At 31.9% G+C, this 21,015-nt stretch overlaps 1 protein-coding gene and 1 long non-coding RNA gene across 3 annotated transcripts in view; both read right to left on the bottom strand.

Moving 5' to 3' along the window:
- Positions 1–3,150: 3,150 nt before the first annotated feature.
- Positions 3,151–21,015, bottom strand: part of LOC139515894 (uncharacterized) — a 28,874-nt gene continuing 11,009 nt past the window's right edge. The window contains exons 2-4 of one of the 2 annotated variants that reach the window (XR_011662865.1): positions 19,441–19,527; positions 9,614–9,698; positions 3,151–3,501 (exon numbers count right to left, since the gene is read on the bottom strand). This is a non-coding gene — a long non-coding RNA (uncharacterized lncRNA). The remainder of the gene's footprint in view (positions 3,502–9,613; positions 9,699–19,440; positions 19,528–21,015) is intronic. The other variant, XR_011662866.1, reaches the window with a different exon arrangement.
- Positions 16,771–18,936, bottom strand: LOC139515893 (uncharacterized). Its single transcript, XM_071305646.1, has 3 exons — positions 18,619–18,936; positions 17,706–17,927; positions 16,771–17,104 (listed from the first exon to the last, which is right to left on the bottom strand). The coding sequence occupies exons 1-3, from the start codon at positions 18,792–18,794 to the stop codon at positions 16,948–16,950; spliced, it is 555 nt and encodes a 184-aa protein (XP_071161747.1). The 5' UTR covers positions 18,795–18,936; the 3' UTR covers positions 16,771–16,947.

The raw sequence follows: 21,015 nt of genomic DNA, 5'->3' as shown, positions 1-21,015 counted from the left end.
GTCTCTGAAATTCTATCTCAATCCTCCAAGGGCGGAGAGGAATGAAGCAGATCGTAACCCTTGGCTAGCGAAGATGCACCTCCCAACACCCTCGCAGATAGATGGTTGTTGACTTTTTAAAAAAGATAACAAAAGAAAATGCATCCCATATGTTTGATTAAATTTATTCATACTACAAGATGTGTCCGTGTCTTAACTAACTCAGGATATTTTTACCACGTCTAAACTAACTGAGGACATTTTTATCACGTCTAAACTAACTGAAACAAGGTATTAAATAAAACTGGAAATCAACATCAATTCTAGAAAACCTCCATTTCTTCTTACCTCTTAATTTCATGGTGTTAGTTCAATTATTTTTTAATTTGATGTAATTACCTTTTTTTTCTGTTTAGTTGTTTTTTTTCATATACAACCTATTAATTATGTTTTACATACATATTGTGCATTATAACTTACCTTAGGAAATAAATTGCAAAACTTGATAGTATGGCTAAACCTTTTCATGATTTGTAAACATGAAAACTTAGAAACTAAGCTTACTCCATGCATGCATGGACGAAGGTAACTAACGTTAACTTAGTCCATGCATGCATGGACTAACACAACAGACTTAGTCCATGCATGCATGCACTAAGGCAACTAACCCTAACTTAGTCCATGCATGCATGGACGAAGGCAACCAAGGCTAACTTAGTCCATGCTTGCATGGACGAAGGCAACTGAAATTAACTTCTTTAAAGTTTAAAAAATTTATAAATGCAAAATATTTCAAAAAAATTAAATTTTTCAAAAATTAAAAAAAAATAAATAATTAAATATTTAAAAAAAAAATCTTTTAAAATTTAATTCTTATAAAATAAATGAAAAAAACATGAAAAATTTTCAAAATTATTTTTTTCCAAAATGCTGAAAAAAGTTTAAATTCCATTTTTTTTTCAAAATTAAACAAAAAGAAGAAAAAAATGGTTAATTATCACTGTGTATCATCACCACCAGATATAGGTACCCTTGCATATAGGTATAAATGCCACATGAGAATATTCACGTCTGCCAAAAGATTAGAATGTGTTCACATTTTATTTAAATGATAAAAACTCTTCACTGAACAGATCAGTTGGAGCTGAAAATTTGTTTAACATAACCTGGACAGTAGCTGCAATTAGTTCCTGAAAGTTCCTAATCATTTAGAAGTGGTAAGTATTATTTTAGTTTATTGTTATTACATGTGTATATCTATAATAAACATGGTTAATGAGTTTAATTGAGGTCTGGAGCTGGCATGTCAGTTAACTGCTAGTAGTCTGTTGTTATTTATGTATTATTGTCATTTTATTTATTTTCTTTTGTTACATCTTTTGACATCGGACTCGGACTTCTCTTGAACTGAATTTTAATGTGCGTATTGTTATTCTTTTACTTTTCTACATTGGCTTACCCCCTAGAGGTATAGGGGGAGGGTTGAGATCTCATAAACATGTTTAACCTTTTCAAAAATTAAAAAAAAAAAAATAATTAAATATTTAAAAAAAAAATCTTTTAAAATTTAATTCTTATAAAATAAATGAAAAAAACATGAAAAATTTTCAAAATTATTTTTTTCCAAAATGCTGAAAAAAGTTTAAATTCCATTTTTTTTTCAAAATTAAACAAAAAGAAGAAGAAAATGGTTAATTATCACTGTGTATCATCACCACCAGATATAGGTACCCTTGCATATAGGTATAAATGCCACATGAGAATATTCACGTCTGCCAAAAGATTAGAATGTGTTCACATTTTATTTAAATGATAAAAACTCTTCACTGAACAGATCAGTTGGAGCTGAAAATTTGTTTAACATAACCTGGACAGTAGCTGCAATTAGTTCCTGAAAGTTCCTAATCATTTAGAAGTGGTAAGTATTATTTTAGTTTATTGTTATTATATCTATAATAAACATGGTTAATGAGTGTAATTGAGGTCTGGAGCTGGCATGTCAGTTAACTGCTAGTAGTCTGTTGTTATTTATGTATTATTGTCATTTTATTTATTTTCTTTTGTTACATCTTTTGACATCGGACTCGGACTTCTCTTGAACTGAATTTTAATGTGCGTATTGTTATTCTTTTACTTTTCTACATTGGCTAGAGGTATAGGGGGAGGGTTGAGATCTCATAAACATGTTTAACCCCGCCGCAATTTTGCACCTGTCCCAAGTCAGGAGCCTCTGGCCTTTGTTAGTCTTGTATGATTTTAAATATTAGTTTCTTGTGTATAATTCGGAGTTTAGTATGACATCCATTATCACTGTACTATTATGCATATTTTAGGGGCCAGCTGTAGGACACCTACGGGTGCGGGAATTCTCGCTACATTGAAGACCCATTGGTTGCCTTCGGCTGCTGTTTGCTCTATAGTCGGGTGGTTGTCGCTTTGACATATTCACCATTTCCTTTCTCAATTTTATTTGTTGCCTTATGATTTTTTGCCTTTGTCTCAATAGCAGCTAACTTTTTGTATATATATTGTACATGTACATGCAAGTCGTCAAAACATCAACCCAAAAATGTAAGATCTGTAAGTTTGCTTTCGCAATTTTTTTGTTCTTCCCATGCAGGAATTCTAACCCATGTAACTGAGATATTGTGACACCAAATCTGTACAATTTTTAAACACCAGAGAAGAGCAGATACTTTAAACACTTTTGTGTAATCCAGCATTATATAAGATGTTTTTGTGTCTAATGTTATAGTGCAGTTTGAGCACTCAAAAAATTTTTCATTATGTCCACTGGTTGTGTTTGGTTGCTGTCTGCCATATTAAATGGATTTCCTTTTTTATGTTTTTTGCTTAAATTTGTCTATTAGCTTTCTCTTTTGAAATTAAAAGAAAACAGTTCACAAATTAGGTGTGCTGGGCTTATTTTAATTAACCTTCATCAGAAACATACAACAAAAATTTTACAGCAAATGATGTAGATACCATTATCTTGGGACTTAATAAGCCCATGTAAATCTTTAAATTAAGGCTTTTGCTTATTGTTGAAGACTTCAGGTGACCTGTACTTGTTTACATTAGTGCCCTATTATGCAGGGCTAGTAGTTGTCTCAATTGCAATCATTCCATGTATCCTTGCTTTTGTATCATTTAAAGACTTCAATTCTTAAATCATTTAAGTTAACACATTTTAATTTCAAAACATTCAACAGATATTTCCAAATAACAAATTTTGTAAACAACAGATGTAATTGGTAACTGGTAATTATTTTACAGTCAATATGTTTTTATATTTATCAAGAGGCATCATAATCATGTTCATTAAATTCCTTGTCAGACTATTACTGATCTAAAAACCAGTGAAAATTGCAAGTAGCTTTTAGTTTCTAGTAGTACTATTTTGAGAAGATGTGTAATTTTTCGTCATTTCTTTTGATGTTCTGTCATAATCAGTCAGACTATTTCACCAAGATGTTATCAAATTCTCCTAGTACTTCATAGTGCTCTTTTTTCAATAATAATCTGAAATACACAAAATCAACAATTTAGTAACTTCATAATGTACAAACTTTAACATGTCAGATTAATATGATGAAGAAAATGATGTTCAGCGAAGCCTTGTTATTTGACTGACCAGTTGGTGCATGTTTGGACACAATATTCAAGCTTGATAGACTGTCTGTATTTGGATTTTGTTGAAAATTTTGAGGAGAAAAAAATCCCCCTCCCCCAATTTTTTTCAACCCCCTTTCAGTAATTACCCCAAAACTTAATCCCAGCCTTTTCCTTTGTGGTATGGTACTTTGCAGTACAATTTTAAAGAAATCCATACACTTAAACACAAAATATTGTCTGGAAATTAGAAAAATGCTTGTTTTTGACCCCCTATTTCCTGAACGTTTGAGGCAATTACCCCTTTAAACAATTCCAGTCTACCCTTTGTGATATGGAACCTTGAAGAACAATTTCAGAGAGATTAGTACACTGGCACACACGTTAATGTCTGGAAACTACAAAAATGCTTCTTTTTTGCCCCTAATTTCTAAACTGTTGGTACCATCACCCCAAAAATCAACCCAACCTTCCTTTTTGGTATTAAACCTTGTGTAAAATTTCATGGATATCCATTCGCTTTAACTTTATAATTATCCGGAAACCATATGTGTCGACATACATCGCTAACAACAACATCATACTATAATATGACTCAATTTTATTCTTCGAACTTATAAAAATCAGGACGCTGTTTGTTACTTTTTAATTGTTTAACATTTTACAATGGCGGGCTTTTATTAATAGCTTATTACAATATATATGGTAATTATTTTTGCTAAAGGCTGAAAGCAAACCACTGAACTGTCATTGTTCATAAAGATAGTTTTCATGGGCAATCTTAGCACATCTCTTCATTTTTACATGATGATCATTTTGAAAATCAGTCATTGTTATTTGTGGAAACCCTTCTTGGAATTTAGTGAAACTTGAATATATGAGCATAACCATTTTTATGATAAAAAATTTCAAAATATTTTCATTTCCTGTATCTACATGATCTAATTAATAAAGGATTTTAGTATTTTTGCAGTTAACATTAATCTGTAGCTTCTTTCTAATGTTTAATATAAAACCACACGCTGAAATGTCTCGCCTTCTTTTGTAGTCCTTAAAATAAAGCTTAAATATTACAATTGAAACATAACCTTAACATTAACCAAAAAAACTAAAAATTTACCACTAAACCATGAAAATGATGCCAAGGACAGGCAAGGTGAAATGAACCATACAAGGCACACATCTATACAGCTAATAATTCTTCCATACAACTAATAATTCTTCCATACAACTAATATATTTCCATACACCTAATATAGTTATTATAGCAGTAGTATTAGATAAAAAGACAAAAACTCAAAAACTTAACTTTGACCACTGACCATGAAAATGAGGTCAAGGGCAGATGACACATACCAGCTAGAAATGTACACCTAACAATCATTCTGTTTTTATTTCCATACACCAAATATATTAGACCTTTTGCAAATAGTATATGAAAAACAGAAAAAAACCCACAAAAACTCAACTATAATCACTGAACCATGGAAATGAGGTCAAGGTCAGATGACACCTGCCAGTTGGACATGTACACCTTACAGTCCTCCATACACCAAATATACTAGACATATTGCTTTTAGTATCTGAGATATGGACTTGACCACCAAAACTTAACCTTGTTCACTGATCAATGAAAGGAGGGCGAGGTCAAGTGAAAACTGCATGACAGCCATGAGGACCTTGCAAGGTACTCACATACCAAATATAGTTATCCTATTACTTATAATAAGAGAGAATTTCACTTTACAAACCAGATGCTCCGCAGGGCACAGCTTTAAAGGACCACATAGGTCGAACCCTGAACAGTTGGGGCAAGTATGGACACAACATTTAAGCTTGATACAGCTCTGAATTTGGATTGTGATTAAATAGTTGACACAAGATAGGTTTCTGACACAGAATGAATGTGGTCTAAGAACTTACACTTAATAAACTGTTATCACAGAGATATGTATCGCCTTTTTGTAATTTTGATAATGCAATGTTGAAATTAAATAGCAATATTTGAACATGTAAGTTATGCAAATATTCATGTAATTTTGATTACGCAATGTTGAAATTAAATAGCAATACTTTAACATGTAAGTTATGCAAATATTCATGTAATTTTGATAAAGCAATGTTGAAATTAAATAGCAATATTTTAACATGTAAGTTATGCAAATATTCAAAGTCTCAGGGCTATGAACAATGACTGAAGGTACATGGCTAAACAATCTCCATGGAATGAGATGTGCCAATGATAAATATAATACAACTGCATACCAATTTCCATTGACTCATAATAAGTAGTTCCCTTTAAACACAAACATTAACTTTTAAACTATGTAAAAGTTTCAAAGTCAATGAACCATGAGCAGGGGTGGGGCTATATAATCTCCATGAAAACAACACTTTCAAATGACAATAAATTTGCATACCAAATATCATTGACTTAACATTAGCAGTTCATCTTAAACTGATATTATCACAAACTAATACATGTAAACTAAGCAAAAGTTTCAAAGTCAATAGACCATGACTGAGGGGGCAGGGTCAAATATTCTCCATGGAAATGAGATGTGCTAATGTTTATAAAACTGAACACCAATTAACATTGGCCTACCACTAATGGTTCCCCTTGAACTGACCTTATCACAAACTAATACATATTAACTTAGCAAAATTATTAAAGTCTATAGACCATGACTAAGGAGGCGGAGTCAAAAAAATCTCCATGAAAATGAGATATGCCAATGCTTATACAACTGCATACCAAATATCATTCACCTACCACTAGTGGTTCACCATAAATTGACCTAATCACAAACTAATACATAGTTGATGCTGCCGCTGCGGGGAACACCATACCTATGTCTCATTTTTTTACTCCGTCAAGGCGAGAAAAAAACTAAATTTTAAATTGGACATTTACCTATTATGGTCAAATATCCAAAATATAAATACATGGTTAGATTCAGCATATCATCATGATCATAGAACCCCAAGAATTCAATTTTTGATGAAATCAAATAATGTGCAATTTTAGACCCTTTAGACCTCAAGCATGTCAATGTGGATCAATTTGATAACCGGGCCCAAATATTAAAAATCTAAATACACGGTTAGATTCAGCATATTAAAGAACCCCATTTTTGTTGAAATCAAACAAAGTTTAATTTGAACCCTGATTTGGACCGACAGTCCATAATCAAAAATCTAAGTACATGTTTAGATTCAGCATCAATTTTGAAGTCCAAGAATTCAACTTTTGTTAAAATCAAACAAAGTTTAATTTTGGACCATTTGTACCTTAATGTAGACCAATTTGAAAACAGGACCAAAAATTAAAAATCTAAGGGTGCTATAAACAGTTTCGTATAAAAAACTAGGGGTAATTCCCCCAACTAAAAATAGACTTGGAGGGAAGTCCCTTTTTATCAACATAATTGGTAAAAAAGTATCATGTTTTTTATATTTAATTGTAAAATTAAGTTAATTAGCTTCAATTAAAACAGGTTGAATGATTAAAATAATTTTTAAAAATTAGATTAAATACACATGTTTTAAGGGGAGACAAACTGTAAACATCCTGTTTTTTTGTCAGTGAAAAGTGCAAAACTTATTTGCACCCACTGTATCTCTTTTTGAAGCAGGCGAACGTAGCCTGAAGCATAAATTTTTAGAAAGACCAGGTAAAAACCTATGAAATTCATACTGTTTTGAATATGAAAAATGTGCATGTATCATGTCTGCATGGGTGTGTACATGGCCTGATTTCATGTTTTTTATGCATAGATTAGGCAATGTTTTTCCCATTTTCTCTGGATAAAACTTTTTGGTACTATTAAAAGTACAATTTATTTTTATTTCATTATAAACTAAAGAAAACTCTGATTCTAATGATATCTAGTTTTATACAAGTATCTTCATTAAGGTTTATGTACCCTTCTGTAGCCATTTTTGTACGAATTTTTCAAACCTCAATTGTATCAAAACTAAAGATATAATAAATAATAGAGATAGGCCATTTAGTACATGTTCCAAGGGGAAACTTGATGCAAAGCATTATTTTTTTACTGTTTCATTGCATTTGATAGAAAAAGAGGATTTTGTGGCAAATAAATCAAGATTTTTATAGAAAATCCACAGCCTTTAATACAGAGATTTTTGTTATAAAATTTGAAACATAAATTACTCACTTGATTTTCTATGATGTGCTAGTGTTTATTTTTTACAAAAAGTTCTGAGTAACCTGTAAATTCCAAAACACCTCGTGCTGAGTCACTAAAGTCGAGCGCACCCTAAAAGGTGTACTTGATTTTGGCCATATTTATACTTGTCTTAACCAATAACTACATTTATAAACTTGTTTTAAGAAAATCAATGCTAGCACTGCATGCAATAATCCTATATCTATCAGTCATCAAATTGCCAAATATGAGAGTACAAGGATAAATGCTGTGGATTTTCTATAAAAATCTTGATTTATTTGCCACAAAGTCCTCTTTTTCTATTAAATGCAATGGAACAGTAAAAAATAATGCTTTGCATCAAGTTTCCCCTTGGAATATGTACAAAATGGCCTATCTCTATTATTCATTATATCTGTAGTTTTGATACAATTGAAGTTTGAAAAGTTCGTACAAAAATGGCTACAGAAGGGTACATAAACCTTAACATTAACACCACTAAGGGTCAATTATAGATGGTCCCTCAAAATATGATGTCATAGAAAAAAACTGTTGTCAGATTGCACCCTAAATATACGGTTAGATTTGACATATATACAAGAACCCAAATAATTCATTTTTTGATGAAATCAAACAAAGTTTAATTTTGGACCCTTTGGACCCTCATTCCTTAACTGTTTGGGACCAAAACTCCCAAAATCAATAACAACCTTCCTTTTGTGGTCATAAACTTTGTGTTAAAATTTCATAGATTTCTATTCACTTATACTATTAAAGTTATTGTGCAAAAACCACGAAAAATGCTTATTTGGGCCCTTTAACTCCTAATCTGTTGGGACCAAAACTCCCAAAATCAATTTGAAACTTCCTTTTCTAGTCTTTAACCTTGTGTTTAAATTTCATAGGTTTCTATTCACTTATACTAGTTATAGTGTGAAAACCAAATGTCTTCGGATGACAACGACGCCAACCTCATACCAATATACGACCAAAATTTTGAATTTTTGCAGTCGTATAAAAATCTTAACTTTTTTTCAAGTAGACACTCAATCATGAAAATTAGGTCAAGGGCATTGGACATGTGACTGAGAGAAACTTGGTAACCTGAGGCATCTTGGTATATATTCAAAGTATGAAGCATCCAGGTCTTCATCCTTCTAAAATATAAAGCTTTTAAGAATTCAGCTAACTCCTCTGCTGCCCCCCAGAACATTATATATATGTCGAGCTTTCTGCAACAAAAGTTGCAGGCTCGACAATAAGATGATGTGGTATAATAGTCTATTTTCACATTATCAACTTTTGACTCGGATTCTATGTTTTTTCAACAGGTTTTAATACCTTCTCTGTGGTAAGACATCCTGGTACTCTGTCACTACAAACACCCGAAAGAAGTAAATTCAAAAATATAAATGGTGCAATTTTGGGGGAAGGTTTACTGTTTTCTGATGATTTAGTCATGTATAGAAAACATAATGGCATATGCATTAAACAGTTAACTTCCCTCAAATTTGTTCCGATTAAAGTGGGTACATGTAAATAGGAAATTTGTCTATTGCCAATGACACAATATCCACCTTGATTGACATGGACATCAAATAACTGATACCATGGATACTCTGTCATACTTTCACAGATTTCTAGGAAACTTTGCAGATGCTTTTATGATTGCATTTTTAGTTGTGCTTTTAAATGTTGATGGTATGTTTTAATATACATGTACTGCCCACTTTAAACAAATTTTATTGTTTCACATACAGTTATTACCATCTTACCCAATACATCTTTGATGCATACTCGAGGTACATGTATTAATACAAATATAAACATTACTTTAAATTTATGTTTACCTTCATTTGATATCCTTAATCTTCAGTCAAACTTTCTGACTCCTCAAACATTTTTTTGTCAACAGAGGAAATTTATCTCCTTTATCTACAATAAAATCCTAATTAAAACTAGACCTTACAAAAAACTCTGTGGCTAATTTATTAAATAATTAGGAGTTGACTGACAATTTCAACCATTCATGATACTTATTTGATGATCTTTTCTTGTTGATCATTTTTGCGACTTAAACTAAAATTTCTCTCCATCTATATGTTATTTGTTTAGATGACATCAAGTGATGGCTATAATCATTCATTTATAGGTCTAGGTTAGCTTTTAAGGGCATACGATACAGTTACAGAGGAGGTAATGACGTTGCTAATGCAAAATGTTATTTTCGCGACATCAAACTTTAACATACCAGGGAAAAATGCATTTTTCGACTGATTTTGATCATTCAAACTGAATTTATTTGAAAACGAGTTCATGGAACCCCATTTTTCAAAACAGCAATTTGTTTGACTTTCAATTTGCAGGGAGATTATGTGACCCAAATTTAGGATTTTTTTTAATTTTGATAAACATAAAGCCAAAAATGACATATTTTTCCTCAATTCATGAACATTTGATAAATACGAGTTATTTGGGAATAAAAAATGCATAATTTTATAGGATACTTATAAAATACAGAAATTACCGATTATTAAAGTCATAAGAAACCTCAAATTAAAAAAAAATATGCATATGTTTTTTATAACTAAATGGTTAGTTTTCATTAAACAACTTATGTACATATATACTTTTTTCTGAGGAAAATTCTTTAATTTGTCCACATTTCGAAGAAGAGTACTTATTTTTAATTGCTTGCTGCCAGCAAGCAATTTGCCGACATATTTTCTGTATGCATAGTGACCCGAGCGTAACCCTCCTCGTAAAAATCCGGTGACCACAATACGCATGGATCTGTCATTGAAATAAACAAATATCTGATTATACATGTTAAACACGTGCTCAATACCCATGCTTTTTGTGATTTGTTTACTATAAGGTGACAATCGGTTAAACTCGGCTTCAAATCATGGCATTTAATGAGCAGCCATATTTGTTCAATCATAACAGAGAGAGAAAAAAATTGGCGATTATATGATATATTTGCGAAAATAATGATAAAATCTTGCACATAGGACTAAGTTTATGAATGTATACATCCATTGGTTCAAGAATTGGACAAACATTATTTTTCACCACTCACTCGTTTCATATGACTTTAACAAAAAACAATTTGTGTTTATCTTTTATAACAAAAAAAATATGTCTTTTTTTCGAAAAAAGAAAATACGGCCACATATCTGAATTTTGAGCAAATATACAAAATTTCGACCTCATTTTTCTCAAAAAGTAGCACATGAAGGTATATTTTTTATTACATATTTGATTTAATCAGGTAAAAAATAGCCTATATGCAAATTTTCACGAACTTGTAAATACAGGATCAAAACTGTACGGTATGCCCTTAAGAGAAATTCAGCCCATTGTGTAAGGACAAGGATAAAATATTGATTATTAGAACATGCTTTCAGTAACTGCTATAAATCTCAGATGTGTATTTCATGTGTTTTTGTTTTAGGATTTTTTATTGTGCTTTGACTTTGTATTGATCTTAGAATTAAAGGAGATGTGACATGATTTTTTTTTTTTTTTTTTTTTGTAAATAAATATTTATTTATACATAATTACCCCATAAAAAACATCGAAAGATATATAATTATCGTTTAAATGGATAAATTATGAATTCAAATATATCGATCTGTCGACCTACTAATTATGCATATTTCAATCCCGGAAGTCACTCAGAACGAGGCTGTGACGTCAGTGGTTACATCAATCATATTTGACTGACGGGTGTATATACATAATTAGCGCTATTTCATTTCCGAATATCTTAAAGAAAAATACATGACAGTGATTAAAAATGGTTCTGTGTGCTGCCAGTGGGTGCAACAATAGACATAAGAAGGACAACTTAATTAGTTTTTTTCGTTTTCCAATTAACCCGCAAACCAGGAAGGCGTGGACACATTATTGTAAGAGATGGGACTTCCTACCAGGCGCTAGTCATAGACTTTGTTCCGCCCATTTTACAAATTCATGTTACGATCGTGACCCAGAAGTAATGAAGAACCTCGAGGGATGTCCTACCATGAAGCCAAAACTCCGTCCAAATGCAGTACCTGACATTCCATTGACGCAACCAACAACAGCTGAGCCAAAGCCACCTTTACCTAAGCGTGGAGCTTTTGAAAAGCGGAGAAAAGCTGAGGTAAATATATATTTTTTTTCATCTTCGCAAATATTTTATTGCATCCCCTTTTAATAATATATATTTTTTTAATAATTTCAATATCCAAATAAATATAGCTAAGTGTTGAAAATTTAGTATCGTGTACCTCCTTAGTGTACCTCACTACCTGTTCACGTGTGCAGGTGTGTACATCGAACCATAAAGTTACATCGATCAGAAGTTACAGGTATGCGGCACACTTTATCCCCAATACTTGGTTACCTTTTGAAGTTGAAAGTTACAGGTGTCATGCCCCAGGGTGGTGATAGGTGGTGATAGGTAAGACATAGGTAATACGCAATATTGCGTAACATGCGGCGAATCTGTGTACATCAATGATCACCGGCGGGATGCACAGGTGAGGTTGGAAAATAGACTCGAGAAAATGTTACAGACACATATTACGCAATGCATATCTGTTTTACCTGTAGGAATAATCATTTCCCGACTGTCGGTTAATCAACGGGGTTTTACAGAATAGAGAAAAAAGGACTGAAAGTGCGGCTTAAAAAAAGGGGGGTGGGAGGATAGGAAATAATGGGTTGCTGAATTTTACGTTGTAATGAATGGAGTATAATAAGCAAACTAATTAGACAATAAAGAATTAATTTTTAAAGTAAAAATTAAAAATGTCAAAGCCTGTCTGTCCCTATAACTAAAACATAACCTGCAGTACATAGATTCTAATAAATATTAGGCAGGTGTAAAAAGTGTATTGTAATTCATTTTCTATTATTTACCCTAATTATTTGATTTATTTATCATATGGAAAGTCATTTTATTTCTTAATAAAAAAAAATGTGAAGAGATGCTATGATAGAAAGTTGATGCAAGGTTATTGAGGTGAAATATGCAAAAGGTGACTTAAATGAGAAACAAATATTTTGGCTAGTGTATGTATTCAAGTCTTTATATTGCACAAGACATGAAGCTGAATAATATAGTTTTAATAATGCAAATAAATCCAATTGATACAGACCTGGGAGTAGTAGATAAAGTATAAGTATAGACTGAAGATATACACATTATAACAATTCAGCAAAAAACAAAAATCAGTACTTATTGAAAATGTTCATCAGGATGATTAAAGAGGGGACAAAGACATGAATTTATTTTATTGTATTAAAATTTCTTTAAATATTACTTTTAAATTTCCCCTGTTATATGTCATACTTATTACACATTTATTGTGAGCTGCTTCAGTAATTCAAATTTCACACCAACATACTTGGTTAGGTCAGAGACATGTCTCTGGTTAGGTGATAGGTAATTTATTACCTGTCTTTTTCTCTTATTTAATGCAATTTAATTACCTGTTCAACTCCAACATTTTTAAGAAATATATTTTGATAATAGAGATATATATATATATGGTGAAGTAATTGATATAAAAGTAATGAAATTTCTACACAGATCATTATATATACATTCTAAATTTTAAAATGTGCATTTAATTTCATATTGTGTTTATACAGTACATGTATGAGGGGGGGGGGGGGGGGGTCTGTTATTCTGTAAACATTTTCACCCCTTTTTTCTCAAATCTTAAAAAAAATTAACACCTTTTTTCTCTAAATTTTCATTTTTTTTGCCCTTTATTCTCTAATCTTCATTTTTTAGAGGCATTATTCTATAATCATTTAACACCATCCAAACCCTCATGTATGTATGTAGTGTGGCTATAATAAACTTTAAACTTGAAGTGTACACTAAAAATTCAAATTATTAAATTAATATATAAGAACCAAATAATTGGTGGTAAACTTGCAGGGAGATATCCAGCCATTTTCGAAAAAAAGGGGGGGGGGGCGGCAACTTTATGTCCCCATTCAAATATATTGATCGTCCCCATAAAAGAGGGGGGGGGGTCTAAACCCTCCCCCTGGATCCGCCACTGAAATTTTGATTGCTACTCAGACAACTATCCATGAAAGCTCAAATTAAAGGGATTTAAGAAGTAATATGTATATTTCTCTATGTTTTTGATTTCATTATAATTGTAATTTTAGACCATTTAATTATTCAGAAATGCAATTGACCATCATAGGCTGATCCAGGGGGGGGGGGGGGCCTTTTGTGGAAAAATTTGGTTAATTATATAGGGAATCACTGAAGCATTTGTGACTGGACTGGAGCAAGTGCAACCCTCCCCCCCTTTGTATTGTGTCAGTGGGACCCCTTAGGAAAATTTCTGGATCCTCCACTGACCATGATTGACCATTGTGGGACCACTTGTTTTTTATATCTCTTTCATAGTAAAGTTGTGTAAAACTAAATAAACAACAAATATTTATTCTTTGCAGATCCTACAGCTTGCATATGACAACTATGAACGAGAGACGGAATGTGTACAACTCCAAGTACCAGACAGTACCACAACACCAGAACCAGAACCAGAGCTGCCAACCTCCAATGTTACAGAGAACAATACATCCAAAGTTACCATGGTTACACAGACTACTCCACCACCATCACCAAAAGTAGTAAAACACAAGAAAAGCCAATCCTACCTCCGTCCACAGCAACGTACCAGGAAACATCAAACAGATCTTAAGATTACACAACCTTCAGCAACATACAGTACAATTGCTACACAGACTGATGATGACATTACAAAATGTACATGTGCCAGTACTCTACCTACAACAACTCACACCACTTCAGCCCAAAACTCTGATGACGATGAGGTTTCCAGCCATGCAGATAGTGATGAGGACTACCAACCCTCAGATGATGATCAGAGGTATGTAGTACTATATGTATAATTATTTTTTGGAAATAGAATATATATAAATTGATCAACCTGTTTAAAAAACAGACTCTGTAATCCGCTTCCAGTCTATTTGAAACATTCGTCAATTCCATTCTCAATTTTTAAAACTTTATATACTTATATTAATTCAATATGTATATATAAAAGAAGATTAGGTATGATTGCCCATGAGACAACTCCCCACAATAGACCAAAATGAAATCAAAATTAACAACTATCTATAGATCACATATGGCCTTCAACAATAAGCAAAGCCTCTAATGCACAGTCAGCTACAAAAGGCCTAGAAATGACAATTCAAATAAGAAAACTAACACATGTTTTTAAAAACTAAATCCTTAAAACAAAATATAAATAAAAATCGCTGAAAGAAAGATGCTATACTGAGGACAAGAAATAGTAAATTTTGATTCATTTTGTATGTAGGTTGAAATTTAACATGTAAAATGAACATAGATAAAAGAAGAAGTTGTGTGAGTGCCAATGAGACAACTCTCCATCCAAATAACAATTTATAAAAGTAAACCATTATAGGTCAATGTACGGACTTCAACATCGAGCCTTGCCTCACACTGAACAACCAACTTTTAATGTATGTGCATTTGTCATTTCATACCTTATTGAACCAATTCATTTCTTTTACCAACAAAATGTAATTAATTTTCATCCAAAAATAAGGTCTTAAGACCATCCAGTGTGCAAGTATTTGCTGGAATTCATTTTAGTATCGCATGCACCAAAGAGCACCCACTTTTTCTACTCATCTATGCTTGCACGGTAAATATTTAATTTTATTTGCTGTGTGTAATTATGTCCCACCTACAACATTAGAGGGGTATTATGTTTTATGGTCTGTCTGTCCGTCATGCTGCAGTTTAAATTTTTTTGTCAAGGCACTGATTTAAAAAATTAAAGTGAGAGTTTCATGTGAAAGTTTTTGGTCGAGGTAGTTTCTGATGAAGAGGTAGTCCAATTAACTTGAAACTTAGTACACCTTATCCGTATCGTATGATATTTCTATTTTAAATGCCAAATTACATTTTTACAGTCAATTGAACATGGGAAATGAAAGTGCGAGAGGGGCATCCATGTACTTTGGACACATTCTTGTTTATAATTTACTAATTTTACACCTAACAAAACTTTTATTTTTTCAACATATTGACTAATAAATGTTGTAAATCCCTTTCAGATTGTGTGTTGCAGCATTGCACTACAACGAGAACTGCAACAGAGATAGAGCTTTCACTAAAGATGGTCTGCAATGCTTCAGCATGATTTATCCCAAACCAAAGAAAGGCAAAGAAGCTGTTGTTAAATCCAGACCTTCACCAGCTACTTATGGTATGTATTAAAATCCAACTTGTGGTTATAAAAAAAGATAAGAAGTTGTTTGATTGCAAAAGAAACTATCCATCAAAACTAATATGAAGTGTATGTTATCACTACAGATAACCTTACGGTCTTCAACAATGAGGAAAACTATACTGTATGATAAGCTTAAAAAAGGCACTGACATCAAAATATCATTCATATAAAACAATTTAACAGACATTTGTATGGTATGCAACAAAGAGCTAACATAGTTTTTAACCAAGTAATCACAGCTTGTACATGCTTTGCTATAGGATGTCAGTTAAAAACTTGATGCATCAATTCATTTTTATTTAGTAAAAATTAAGAATAACATTGTAATACTTGCAGTGAACAAAATTTGAAAATAATATTGACTATTTTTTTGTAGATTATGTTCTGCTGATCAAGCAAGCTGTGGTGTCCAGAAGGGAACATGACTGCTCATCCTATTCAAATGCTGCAGGGGATGTAAAGACACTTCAAAACCATTTTCCGGTCAGTTTGACACAGACATTCGAGCCATTCCAAAAGGCAGACCTCATTGCAAGACACAGGTCCCGCTTTCAGAGATAGAGGAAAATTATTAAGAACAGTTTAATGTTTGTACGATATGCAGTGGATGATCATTGTAAACTTTTACATGTGAATAATATTCATGAGTTTTGAAAAATGCAGGCTTTTTTCATGTTATTTATTGTGAAGAAATATCAACCTTGATTTCTTATTTCGCAATAAAAAAAATGGTATAAGGTACACTTTTATTATTTAAATTATTCTTAAAAACTGTTGATCTACTGTGCAAGGAAAAAAAGTCAATGTTTTTATTAATACAAGTGTTTCATTTAAAATAAATAGTTACAAATAGTCATCAGTCCAAACTTAATTCATACAACTGCATATTTGAAGCCACAGTATTCTTCAGACGGGAAACTGTCTCTGATTTTTTTCACAACACATGCAGGCAAGATCTTTCTGTTGTGACGTCCAAGGCGATGCCATATCCACTGAACAAATCTCCTATATGCCATAAACCTATATTTCCTACAAAGCAAAACATCAATTATATTCATGTACAACTTTCAGTACCATACTTTTAACTGATGTAAATATATTTACAAACATACAATGAAAGTTATAATGAAAAATTTCTTATTGACCTTTTTTTTATTTTCGAAAGACCAAAACATTTTAAATCTGTTGTACCTGTCATTTTGTGTTGTATTTAGGTTAAAAAGAAATATTTAGGATTGATAAATATTACCTAAGGTGTACTGCCATGTATATATTTGCTACCTATGTATATTATTATGACACGAAAGAACTTGGACCTTTCTACATGTTCAATATGCTTTGAAATATGTTATGTATAAACAAATTGTTTCTGTGATATTTGAATTATGAATTTATCTGTGATATTTGAATTATGAATTTATCTGTGATATTAAATTATTATTGAATTCATCTGTTAGTTTCTTTATTGAATTGTCAATGATTGTACTAACTCTGTACAATTAAAAATATTGAAGTCACTTAAGTATTGTCTCGAAAACAGTGAATGAACCTGGATTCAATAAAACAATAATTGATTTGAAATTGATCCAACATGAACATGAACCTAGCCTACTACTATTACAAAACTTACTCATTGATGGGTTCATTGTCGTCAAATGGACCAACATGCTCCATGTATGCATACATGCTGACTTGTAACACATGACGGTTTAAGCAGTTGGCAATAAAGACCTCATGTTCTGTGATGCAGTTTAAGTCATCTGGTTGCATTAAATAGCTTACAGCTGATATGTCTGAACAGCATACACATTCATCTGCTGTTGTCATGGAATTGCAGTTTCCACAATCACACCTATAACATGAAAAAAAACCTTATTTATGTGAAACCAGCAGTACAAAATACACAATATAGAAAATATAACACAAGAGTAGGTTTCACAAATAAACTTTTGGCCACGGTTGATCATAAGCAAGTGCAGGCCAAACCATGGGTAAAGATGGGAGGGGGCAACTGTGTGTCCCCATTCAAAATTATGAATTGATTGTGGAGGTATATTTATATATCTTGAATTAAACTCTATAAAAAAATATCATAAATGTGGTGAATGTCTTGTTCATATATACTATGCTCATCAAATATATATGGACATTTTTTTTCTTTTCATTGCCAAAATTGTATTACTGTCTCTAGTGACTGGTTTACTCATATACTTCAGGTGGTCTGTTTATACAATATAATGTTGGACAATTTTTTCTTCCCCCCCCCCCTGTCCATTTATTATATTTGACAGTTCGTAATTCTTTATATAAATGAAACAAAAACTGTATACGACGTTGTAGGAAGGCGTCCCAGAAAAAATAAATAAAATAGCCTTGCCAAACGTCATAATTATTTGGATTAGGGCAGAGGGAAACAAACTATTTTCGGTGGATAAATAAATCGTAAAAAAACCCAGAAATTTACATTTTTAACTGTTATACATGCATCTGCCATCAATTGAACTCTGAAAGTGTTTGGTTACAAGTATATTTATCATACGAACCAGTTTGTGTTTACAAGGCGATCGACATTGCTTGAAAGATCGTCAATGTCGGACTCTTCGGATGACGAATTTATATCTTCTTCTTGATTATTTTCCACAAGTAACGGCTCAAACTGATACGGTCGAATATCTAAACTTTGAGAATTGCCTTGTAAACTGCTGTCAACACCGTCCATTGTTTAATTACGCAAAAATGCGATGTACTTCGTCCATATTGAGACATTTTCTCAGCTTGTATCCACTGACGTCATCACGATCACGTGATCGGTATCTCATTAAAAATCAAAGATGACGACAAGCGCTGGATTCTTTGACCATAAAAAGTCATTTTAATGAGGTTTTGACAAGAAAAATTAATTAGAATATATTTTTTTACCAATTTGAATTGATTAATTAAAAAAAAAAAAAAAAAAAAAAAAATTGTGTCACGTCTCCTTTAAGCCCTTTTCAATGATTTTTATAGTTTGCTAGTTGAAATGTTGTTCCACTGTCATAGGTTAGAATGAGAGTTTCGTGCCAGCAACCATTTTTAATGTTTACAAACTCCATATGTCTGTCTCAATTCAGGAGCTTGTAATTCAGTAGTTTGTTGCTGTATATCATAACAGTTTATCGTTCAATGTTTTGTTAATAAATCAGGCCCAAAGTTGTTCATTGGTAATTTCAAGTCCTTGACGTTGTATAGCTCATTGTTGAAGGATGTAGTTACCTTTGGTTGTTAATTTTTGTCTCACTGGTCTCTCATGGAGAGTTGTTTCATTTACAATCATACCACATCTTCTTATTTTTACAAAACATTTAAAATAAATAAGTATACTTCACCTTAGAAGCTGCAAACAAAATGGTACAGTCCAAGTTCCTTTTCTCTTTGTTTCTTCAACATCATTTGTATGAATGTATCTGCAACATCTACAAGGAAAAATTGTTTCTGTAAAAATGATAAACGTACTTAAATCTTATACTTAATAAAAAAAAAATGGGGTCATCGTTCACAACCTGCCTTCGAAAGAAGCATACATTTTTGTAAAGGTACCTTTTTTCTGTTGAACTAATAGCAGAAATAGAGGTAATACCGAAATAAGAGAACTTAATTACAGAAATCGCTCAAATTTTACAATAGTTTAGTTTAAGAACAGCTTAATTGAAAATAATAATAAAAAAATAAAGGTCACGGATGAGTTCCAAAAATGGCATTTTTATACCATCAAAAATTGATTTTTTTAAATTATTTTTGTACCATATGATAAGGTAACAAATAAAAGGAGTAGGAAAAGTTCCGATTTTGGCCTCAAATTTCAAATTCATCTAACGAAAGATTTTGGACACTTTTTAAACTCTTAACTGTCTATTTCAATTGATTCAATCTAGTTAATGTGAAAGATTTTGACTGACTTAGTCATTAAAAACGCTCAGATTCAAGCTTTCGTATGAAAAATCTATTGAATTTGCCAAAAATGTCACTTTTCTGATGGTTTTTGTCAAAAAATGAAAGTGGCCGCATCCTCAACCTTTACATGTATATATATTATGTATTATCATTAAATACAATTAAAGAACCTTAGTGAGCACACTCACATACCCAACGTCCCCACATTGTCATTGGAGAAATTAAATTAGTGTAAGAAAAAAATTGTAAAAGAAAAATTAATTTCCTGCCAATATGCACATCTAAATAGTATGTCCTTATTATCTAACAAAATTTCATGAAATTCTGTTGTGTGGATTCAGAGGAGTTGAGATGACAAACTGTTGCAGAAGTACATTGAAGCAAATAAGTTCAAAGGGGGCGTAACTCCTAGAAAAAAAATTGAATCACAATTTCCCGTCGATATGCAGAAACTACATAGTATGTCCTTATTATCTGAAAAGGGTTTCGTGAAATTCTGTTGTGTGGTTTGAGAGGAGTTGCGATGACAAACTGTTGCAGTAGTACATTAAAGTAAATAAGTTCAAAGGGGGCGTAACACCTAGAAAAAAAATTGAATCGCAATTTCCCCGTCAATATGCACAACTACATAGTATGTCCTTATTATCTGAAAAGGTTTCATGAAATTCTGATGCATGGTTTGAAAGGAGTTGTGATGACAAGAAACAGGACTGACAGACGGACAAACGGTCAAAAACATTATACCCTCCGCAACTCGTTGCATGGGGTATAATTAACATTTCAATATTATAAATGAACACGAATAATAACAATATCATAATGTAAGGGGAAAATTTACACTTTCATTTAAGACAGAAACCGTCTAAAATTTACCAAAAAATCTAAAATTTTGAAGATTTCAGTAATTTAGCATTACTTAATGATGCTAGTACCTGATATATGCATTGTATTGTCAAAAACATCCTATATTTATTTAGCAGAAGCATGCTACTTTCCAATAAATAGCTTAA

This window comes from Mytilus edulis, chromosome 3 (assembly GCF_963676685.1).
Source record: "Mytilus edulis chromosome 3, xbMytEdul2.2, whole genome shotgun sequence".
In the NCBI taxonomy this organism is placed as follows: Eukaryota; Metazoa; Mollusca; class Bivalvia; order Mytilida; family Mytilidae; genus Mytilus; species Mytilus edulis.
This window is presented reverse-complemented; position numbering and strand designations above follow the sequence as displayed.

What these genes read in the sequence shown, in the direction of transcription:
- LOC139515893 (XM_071305646.1), bottom strand. Translation starts at nt 18,794, where the DNA reads ATGGACGGTGTTGACAGCAGTTTACAAGGCAATTCTCAAAGTTTAGAT. An exon ending in CGCCTTGTAAACACAAACTG is followed by an intron (nt 17,928 to 18,618) that starts GTTCGTATGATA and finishes TTCATGTTATAG; the next exon opens with GTGTGATTGTGGAAACTGCA. An exon ending in GACAATGAACCCATCAATGA is followed by an intron (nt 17,105 to 17,705) that starts GTAAGTTTTGTA and finishes TTTGCTTTGTAG; the next exon opens with GAAATATAGGTTTATGGCAT.